This window comes from Oxyura jamaicensis, chromosome 1, assembly GCF_011077185.1.
Source record: "Oxyura jamaicensis isolate SHBP4307 breed ruddy duck chromosome 1, BPBGC_Ojam_1.0, whole genome shotgun sequence".
Lineage (NCBI taxonomy): Eukaryota > Metazoa > Chordata > Aves > Anseriformes > Anatidae > Oxyura > Oxyura jamaicensis.
The window spans coordinates 69589194-69599259 of NC_048893.1; the positions used below are offsets into that span (position 1 = coordinate 69589194).

General features: G+C 41.3%; 1 protein-coding gene across 6 annotated transcripts in view; it reads left to right on the top strand.

The window, feature by feature from the left end:
• Window positions 1-9148, top strand: part of DUSP16 (dual specificity phosphatase 16) — a 65759-nt gene extending 56611 nt beyond the window's left edge. For 3 of the 6 annotated variants that reach the window (XM_035308752.1, XM_035308777.1, XM_035308744.1), the window contains 3 exons: window positions 962-1121; window positions 1795-1918; window positions 4924-9139. In XM_035308752.1, the coding sequence (XP_035164643.1) occupies window positions 962-1121; window positions 1795-1918; window positions 4924-6100 (1461 nt within the window). In that variant the 3' untranslated portion in view covers window positions 6101-9139. Of the gene's footprint in view, window positions 1-961; window positions 1122-1794; window positions 1919-4923 lie in introns of all 6 variants that reach the window. The other 3 variants (XM_035308760.1, XM_035308769.1, XM_035308736.1) reach the window with 2 other exon arrangements.
• Window positions 9149-10066: the final 918 nt, after the last annotated feature.

Sequence of the window (10066 nt, forward strand, 5' to 3'; positions counted from 1 at the left end):
TATTTATTTGTCATAAATGATATTTATCACAACTAATTATAATATGTATATTATACATTTATATATGTTTATATATTTATATTTAAATTTATTTGTGATAAATTATATTTATTTGTGATAATTTGCTCTGCGAGCAATTGCTCATCTCTTGTTCACCTTGGATGTTTATGTTTATGGTATAAGGTATATTAATTAGTTTAAGGTACCCACACCTTCATACACCTCTGGATATGCTAGCATAATGGATTTGGGATGTAAGTTTGGAGGAGTTGTCCGTTTTGTTGTCCGGAGCAAATTTGTCTCACCAGCAGAGATTTACGTAAATTCCCTGTTTATAACTGCTACATAAAACATATAGTTAAGTGAGGATGGATTTGATACACTTTCTTTTGTAAATGGCTATGAGATTCCCTTCCTTTCCTTCAGTTCTTTGTTCTTACTGAAAATTTAATTTATATCTGCATATACATACTTGTGCATGTTCTTCCCTTCTACACACACACTGCAAAGTACACACAGTGTACCCGTGCAGTAAATACCACACATTATTTAAACTGCTCTGATTTGTGATCCAGAAATGCATTCAAGTCAGCGAACTACATGTGACATAACTGCTTGGTTATGTCACTTTGCATGGTGAGAATTTAAACCAAAGTAGCAAAAAAAATGCATTCTCTTGGAAGAGATGCTTCATAGTAACAGAGGGTATTCTACCATTATTTCTGTTCTATGTCACCTTTGTTCACAGGGACTTTGCAGCCTGTATATCATTTGGTCATAGTGGATGTCTTGTTAAAAGTTGCTTGAAGAATCTAAAGCTCAGAAGTCACCCTTTTCAACAAACAATGCCCCCAGTAGTTTACTTCTTAGCTTTATTATGTGTTCTGAGTTTGTGGTCTCTTTGAAATGTGCCAAAGTTGTTGTTAGACTTCTCTAGTTCTAACCATTCTCTCTTTCATAGGAGCTGATGCAGCAGAATGATATTGGCTATGTACTAAATGCCAGTAATACCTGTCCAAAGCCTGATTTCATTCCGGAATCCCATTTTCTGAGAGTGCCAGTGAATGACAGCTTTTGTGAGAAGATTTTGCCTTGGTTGGATAAATCAGTCGATTTTATAGGTGAGAAGAAACTTTATATTGGCTCTCTAAAACATTTTTGGATAACTCCGTGTCTGACTCCTATTTTGGCTGGAGAATAACTGAATGCTTTCTGGGTTGTATGAAAATACCCTTAGGATCTGCGTATATGATCACCATCGCTTTATAAGTACAGAAGCAAAATAATACAGGGAGATTCTGCCACTGCGTGTTCCAGCACTTACAGGAAAAAAAAATACTTTTTAAGAGCACAACTCTGCTTTCTGGCATCCTGTTAGACAACTGATACATTCCTGCAGAGAATTAATTATAAAATTAGACATACAGATCCTATCTTTAGCTTTAAGCAGTGAGCTAACAGATGAACTGGCCAAATTGTTCCATCATGAATACTTGCTTTTTACTTGCATATAAAATTAAAAACAATCACCTTTCCCAGAAATCTAGATAGGGTTGTTTATGGGCACATTAATGTAAGTGAAGTATGATGTAACTACAGTGTTTCCTATGTGTAGTTGCATGCTTTTTTTCTAAACCCAGTGCAGTGATGGAGAAAAGAAGTGCTTTTTATTTAAAGTTTCCATGAGATCTGTAATTAGCAGCCAATTTGGAAGTTCTGAACAATTTCAAATAACATTTTTTCCTTGCAAACTTTTAATTGTGGTATAATGCTGCTGATTTTTTTGGTATGCAGAAAAAGCAAAAGCATCAAATGGTTGTGTGTTAGTCCACTGTTTAGCTGGAATATCTCGCTCTGCCACAATCGCTATTGCATACATCATGAAGAGAATGGATATGTCCTTAGATGAAGCTTACAGGTAAGGAGAAAATTTCCTTTCATACTAGTTCTTGTGCCTGTCAGCTTGTTTTTAAAGTGATAAAAGGTTACACGGCCAAGGTAGAAGGAGACATTATTTATCCAGTAGTTCATTGGCCCCTGGGCACTCTTGCTTTAAACACAGGCTTCCTCCCTAAAGAAATTAGGGGTTGTGTGCAGGCATTGTGCACCTAATGCTAATTCCCTGCCTGCAAAATGCTGATGTAGGTCTTTGCTCTAAATTTAAACTGCATATTAAGTGTGAGTGTGTATACTTGTATGCACACACACATCATACACAACAGTATCTTGTAAGACAAAGAGAAAATGGAATGGATAGGGCTAAAGAAAGAGAACTGAGGATATTTATCATCCTGCTTGTGGCAAGTGCTAGACTGGATCTGTTGACTTCAGTTTGGTAATGCTCTCAAAGAAGTGCCTCCAGGTGAAACACATAGGAATTAAACCGCTTTGTTGCTAATGAGCTCAAACAAAAACTCTTGGAGAAAGTATTTAAAAGTATCAGCTCTTTGTGGTATTAGATAATTCTTGTGAGGAATAAATACCCCTACCTTTTTAACTCTTCAAATCACAACATTGCTGTACTTAGATTGTGAACACTTTATTACATTCCAGGTGACTTGGTTGCAGTTTACCATGATTTCTCTATTTCATTTGGCAAAGTGCTTTTTGTTCCTGTGTTGCACAGAAGACATTGGCTTTCTTCTTGACAGACCTTATAGGCTAATTGGCAGAGCTGATGCACCTCTGTAAGATGTGTCTTGCAGAGGCATCTGGAGGTTAGAGCTGTAGAGTACCAAATACTTCTAAAAGGCACACGTGTAAGTGAACCTCTCATTAAGTAAAGGAGTGCTTCTTCACATTTTTCCATGACATCTCTGCATTAAATTCTAGTTTGATTCTTAACCAGAAGCGTGAATTGCATGTGAAAGATGAATCATCCTTGGCCTTTTTTCTCTTTGTAATGGAGGTGCTGAATAACTACTGGAAACTTTGAATTTATTTTACTATAATCTGATTTTCTTTGATCTCACTTAGTGAGAACAATCTGCAGCACAATTCACTTATTGGTTTGGGATCTTTTGCTGGCTTAAAAGAAAAATACTTTTTTCTGGATAAATGAAAGACATTAGATAAAATGTTTGTCTGACACTTAACATTTAATGTCACCTTTTTATTTTTTACTTGTGTAAAAGATCTTATTTATTTTTTACTTGTGAAAGATCTGAGGAAGTATGCTTTTTTAATCTGTTTTATTTGTACAGCGGGCTATACAAGGGAAACAAATATCAAAATCAAATGTTATGCACATTTTTCAATTAGAAAGAGAGTGCATTTTGAAACAAAAATTTTGCAAAGCCTTACAACTTTGCAGGGGTCTAGGAGACTTCCTGGATCCCTTTTCATAGTTTAAAAAGATAGTTTTAAAGTTAAGACCCTCCCACATTTTGGGGTGAGAGGAAGAGAAAGCTGAAGGGACAGGGTTGCACTTCATAGTGGAAGTTTCCACCATCATTTTGTGCAATCTGATCTTGCAGGTCATAACATCAGCTATTCAGATGGTTAGCAGAAAAGAACAGTGCCTGTTGTGTTTAAAAAGCTAGGTGTCACTGAAGTTGTTTGGCAATGTCTAAGAAATCCTTTTCTTTTGTCATGTGCTTGCTTGCATTTATGCTAGCGTATACATAAATGCATGAGTACACTTTAGAATTTTTCTCATGCCGTTTTTAATAACTGCACACACACCTTTTGTACACATCCCCAAGAGATTTTCTGCTTTTAATAACATTTAACTTTCTCAGTGATACAGCATATGTGTGTTTGTAGTAGGTCTCAGTCATACATTATTTGTGTGTTTGTACTAGGTTTAGCTCTTCAAGGTCTCATCCCTTGTTAATTCCCTTGTCATCTGGCACCTTCATAGTTCCAGGAATGGCTGAAAAAAAAGAAAAACAAAACAAACAAACAACAAAAACAAAAAAAAAAAACACAGAGGAGAAAGGATTTGGGAAGCTTCTCTTTTACAGATAGAAAAAGATGTACTTGAGCTATATTACAAATCAGACCGGCAAAAAGTCTGCTTTTGTATTTAACTCTGAAGTACATGACATGACTTGTAACATTAAAATGTTTCTTTCATTCGAAGTCCTGATTCAGGGAAACATTTTTAAGTATGTATTGCATCTTGTCTGTATTCAGCTGAATAAGTAAGTTCATGACTGGCCCATGTATGAGAGTCAGGCTGCTTCCTACAGGGCTGGAGAGTACATTAACTTCTGCACTGATTTGGTTATACTGTTGCCTTTTTACTATTCAACACATGCAGAGCTGTAGATATTTTCGTTTTAATGCTGCATTTACTCCTTTTTATGTTTCTTTTTGATGATCATATCAGTGGTCAACAGCAGTACAGGGTAGAAATGACTGGCATTTGCTGTGCAAGGTCAGCTATATCAGAGCAATCTACCTGACAAAGGTAAACAGGATAGGAAGTACTAACTGTAATAATGGCATGAAAGAGAACGGTGAAAAGAATGTGGGATTTCTGCCCTTGAAGAGTGGGAAATGTGGTCTGCTTTCTGCTTTGATGCTATTCAGAAAACTTGAGGAGCTCTTAAATTCAGTCAGACCAAGGTAGCAATGGCAATGTGGAAAAAAAAAAATCCTCAAACCTTGCTGTAGCCATCACAAAGAGGTAAAAAAGAACGCTTTCTTTTTGCCATTCTTAGCTGCCTTTAAGTAAACGATGAGGAGAGTTGAAAGAATCCAGCTTAAAAAATCATAAGTAAGATTCTCTCCAGTTGAGAGAATCTTGCTTAAAAGCTGCCCTTTTTTCCATCCATGTTACCTGTTCTTGCCAGAACCTCTGTCCAAGCATCCTGACTAGTTAAGATTAGGCCGTTAACCCTAGAATGATGTGAATGCTATTTCAGGTCTGAGCAGCAAGTTCTTAAAATAATTCTTTTGTTTTTCCCCTCTTTGCAGATTTGTGAAAGAAAAGAGGCCAACCATTTCTCCCAACTTCAACTTCCTGGGCCAACTTTTGGACTTTGAGAAAAAGATCAAGAACCAGAGTGGTCAGCCTGGACATATCAGTAAGCTGACACTTCTACATCTGGAGAAGAGCAGCGAGCACGTACTGGTCCCAGAAGGAGGGCACAGCAACCTCTCCACTAATCAGCTCTGCATTACCACTACCTCCGAGATTGTGGAACAGAAGCCCATGGACTCCGGGAGCACGTCATGCGCACACTTACCTTCCCTGGAAGATGGCCCGCTGGTACAGGGCATAAACGGACTGCACGTCTCCCTAGATAAGGTGGAAGACAGTAACCGGCTGAAGCGCTCCTTTTCTTTGGATATCAAATCTGTATCCTACTCAGCCAGTAGCAGCTGTGTGACTGCATCCGTTCAGGGCTTTGCCTCTTCTGAAGACACCCTGGAATACTACAAACATGCAACTGCTTTAGAGGGCAGCAGCAAGCTGTGTCAGTTCTCCCCGGTGCAGGAGGTGTCAGAGCAGACCCCCGAAGCCAGCCCCGATAAAGAGGAAGCAGACCCCCCCAAGAAACCCCAGAATACCTGGCAGCTGGACAGCCAGAGCAAACGGCAGCACGTGGGGAGAGCCGGCAGCAGTGCTGCCACTCAGCGGTCGCTCCTGTACCCCCTCCACCGGAGCGGGAGCATGGAAGACAACTACCGAACGAACTTCTTATTTGGGCTCTCCACCAGCCAGCAGCATTTGGCAAAGTCTGCTGCGGGGCTGGGCCTCAAAGGCTGGCACTCGGACATCTTGGCTCCTCAGACGTCAGCTCCGTCCCTCACCAACAGCTGGTATTTTGCAGCTGAGTCATCACATTTCTACTCTGCCTCTGCCATCTATGGGAACAGCACTGCGTACTCTGCCTACAGCTGTAGTCAGCTACCCACAGGCTGCGACCAAGCCTGCGCTGTGCGCAGGAGGCCAAAGCAGGGTGACCGAGGTGACTCCAGGCGTAGCTGGCATGAGGAAAGCTCTTTCGAGAAGCAGTTTAAGCGCAGAAGCTGCCAGATGGAGTTTGGGGAAAGCATCATGTCAGACAACAGATCCAGAGAAGAACTGGGGAAAGTGTCCAGTCAGTCGAGCTTTTCAGGCAGCATGGAAATCATTGAAGTGTCTTGAGGAGCAGCAGACTGGCATGACCGTATTGGATTTGCTTCCCCCTCCAGGCTGCTCCCCCGGCATTTAAGAGGTCCCTACAAATCTGAAAAGAACAAACATCACGCAGAAGGTGGGGAGGGAGGAAATGTGGGGCTTCACTGTGAATGCAGTGACTAGATTAATACAGCAAGGAAATGACAAGTGAGCGTCTGCACAAGGAGACCAAGTGCACTGTTGGTTTTTTTCTCCTCCCCTTTCCTGGAGAAGGGCAGAACATTTCAAAGATTTTTTTCCCCTGACAGAGGAAGCAATTTACATGCAATGGGTTGCACATCCTTTCAGTGTTTTCAAAAAGGAAACTCTCATGGTATCGAACCATAGCACTGGTTCCACTGAAACATGCTTCTACCCATCAAAGCTAGTTTTATTCTCCCTTCCTTATGCCCCAAGTCTTCACCAGTGCACCTTAGCCCTGACACTGAGCCAACCTCTGGAGGGAGACGTTTTTCCTGTAAGAAAGGAGACTGGGAGTGATTCCAAAGGAAGTAGGGACTGGTTACAGCAAGGCTGGTCTGAAAATACAGTTCAGGCAAATGTAAATAGTGGTGTAACTATTGTTCTAATGGATAGGCTTTAGGTGATTTGCTGGAGAGCTGCTTCAGAGAAAAAAACAGTACCTCAAAAATATAAAAAATAAACTAGGGCTTTATGGCTGCCAGATGCAGGTAGTCAGTTTATAAGCAATGTGAACAAGCAATGACTAGCCACATTAGATTTTTTTTAAAGCTGTCTACGCACAAGTGTTTCATTTGGCTTACTAGCAATTATTCAGAAAGACAAATGAACCATACTTATGACCATTACCCCCAGTCTTTTGAAATATCAAATAAGCAGTATTTTTTTTCTGATATTTAGCTGGCTTCTGGGAGAGGGATACTTTTGCTTCCAAGCTATAATAGAGTGGTTAATCCTTACGGCTACATGCAAGAGAAGCAGCTGGTACAATACCACAAATTCATCCTCTTGCCAATTGCCAATTCAATAGATGGTACTTGAAAGTTTTTGTTTGTTTTGTTTTGTTTTTTAAAGCAAAAATTAGTTGTAAGCCTTGGTGGGATGGGCTTTTGTTCAAAACTGAGCAGCACTGTTAAGGAACTACTCTTCATACAGAGCTCCAATTGCTTGTGCGGTCGGGGCAGCCTAGGTTTGTTGGTTTTCTCCTACCCCCTCCACACCCCACACCCTCTTCAACATCCTCACCCAAACTGTGAGGATTGAGGTTTTAGGTTTGCTGGCCTCATCCAAGAAAGAGACGTCTGCTCAGCTGTCCAGGGAAAACAGAAAGGGAACTCCAAAGTCCCATCTCATAATATGGTGTGAAAGAAAGAAGGGTTGAGAAGAGACAGCTTTAATGGAAAGCCTGCTCACCTTCTGCGCTTGCAGATCGAAAATAACTTAAATTTTGGCTTTTGTTCTCCGTCCTGGTTTAGGCTCTCAGTTTCCCAGTGTGCTGATGCATGATTTGGCTGCAGATGCTCCTAGCTGTGCTTCGGCTGGCCAGTGCTCTGCTCTGATCTCCACCAGCCTAGAGGCTATGCCAGCACGAGGAGGTGCCTTCCCTGCTGCCAGCAGGGGTGTTCCATGGGAGATTAGGCACAGCCCTCCTTGTGTTGTTTTTGACAGTGAAACAGCTGCTTCCCCTCCAGCTTGCAAGTCTTGTGGTACATTTGCTGCCGCTTCGCAAACTGTTACGTGTGTGTGCCTTGCTGTAAGAGGCAAGGAGTGGTCCAGAGGCACAACGCAGAGCTTCAGCCTTCCCTCTTGTACGTGGATGGAAGCTGCACACGTTGTTATCTAGGTCTTCCCCAGGGCCCCTCAGCACACCCATATGTTGGGGGGGTTGCAGGGAACTATATTTTTTTGGCCAGTGCAGGCAGCTGAAAATTATAAATCAAATGAAACAAATACTTATACCTAGCCAACAGCTTTTAAAAAAATTGTCAACGGCAAACTGAAGCCCTAATTCAAGACAGCAGCTTGGGTTATGTTTTTGTTTTGTTTTTTTACTGTAAGTGTAGCTAGTTTGTGACTCGAATCTCAGGTTCTACTGTATTGAAAAGTGGAGATGATTTTGTCATTGTTTTGTTTTGTGGCTAGGATGTGACTTAAATTCCTACAGTGGACTGTTTAAAATAGCACTACAGCATTGATTAACTTGATCCTAAAAAGTGCAAACGACACACAGAGAGACAGCAGCAGGAGTAACTGAACCCAGAGGCTGCGTTCGTGACGTGTGTGAAATGCCAGAAGTAAGGGTAGCCTGGGCAAGGGACAGGTTGACACCACACTGTAAAGCATGTCTTCGATTTTCATTAAATGCACTGCCACTTGTCTGTGCTTACATACCAAGTAAAAGTGATTACATTGCAATGATGTGTATGTATACACACATGGAAACCATTTAGCAGTGCTCCTCTCAGCCAGACTTCAGTAAGGGCCCGTGTCTTATTTGATTTAAACCAATTAACGGGAGTAAACACAAATAAATCTACGCAGGCAGAAAGATAGTTTTCCTGGGTCTTGTGCTCACTCACACGTGTGTTCTCCCATCTCTCTGTACACAAGTGGGTATGGTTGGGGCTTTGTTTGGTTAATCTCCTTTTGAGGAACTGAAACTTGGTCATCTGGCTCCTCATGATTTCCAATACACTATAGTCACCAACTGAATCAAAGCTGTAGGCTCATGTTAGGGGACACCTTCCTGTAGGAGGAAGCCTTAAATTCATATCCTGTGCAGGGTGGTGCCCTGTCTCATTCCTGAAATGGTGTCCTATACCTGAACAATGCTGGAAATGGTTTTTGAGGTTTGGAGAGCAAAGTGGAGGATGTGAGGGGGGGCGAACTGTGTACATGTTCAATATGAATATAATGTTTTTTGGTGTATGGAAGCTGTTTAAATGGCTCAGAGAGATGTGAGTTTCTCATCTTGTTGTGTCATGAGCATTACCTGTATGTTATGATGAAATAAAATCAGAAATGGTACCTGTTTATATAGAATGGTTGAGGAAGGAGCCTCTGTGCCTCTGGGTGCCTCTGGCTGTGGTGTTTGCGTTACCTGGCTGCAGGAGAACCTGATTTCCCATGGCCAGGGCTAGAGTCTCGTCCTTACGGTACAAATCCTTCTCTGCAGATGCATGCCTGTCAATGAATGACACAGAACCAGTGGCTTTGGACTGCTACTCAATAAGCAGTGCTGACTTCACAACCATGTTACAGTTGTGAAATCTCTTACCTGCTCCTGTTCACCCTACCTATTCTGCTCCCTCAAACAGCAGCAATGGCCTTTCTGTGCTGCTTCTGCACTGATACCTTGCAACGTCTAATGCTGGAGAATACAGTTACACTATCTCACAGCTCTCCTGTGGTTAAACTGATTGTTCACAAGACAGCTGTGCTAGCCTTTCTGAAGCAAGTATTTAAGCTTGTTTAAATTACCTAGGATGAAATGTATACTTTTATTTTTCCCTCCCATACTTCTTATTTGATGAAGAATATAATCACATTAATACTTCTTTTGATGGATTCTGCCAGTCCTGAAGCATTGTGAACAACTTCTGAATGCTGAGGGAGAGGTATGCCCCTTGTTGCCCCTTCAGAGAATAGCTCATACAAATGTAGTTATGTATTAAATTTAAGTCCTGCACTAGGGCATGGATGCCAAGGCTATGTCCTTAGATGGCAAAGCTCAAGCCTCCAATTTTATATAGCAGCATCGTCAATCTCAGGTGAGGTAACAGAAGCCTTTTTAAAGAGAATTTAAAAACATTATCCCAAGAAGGGAAGTGCAGAAAGTTTGGCCTCTAGAATAGACTGTATTATCAGCCACAGCACAGTTAACAACCTGTGTGGCTTTTTATGCTTGCTTTCCACAACCATGAAGTACCTACCAGCTGCTACATGAAAAGCTTGCATCCATTGCACAGTAAA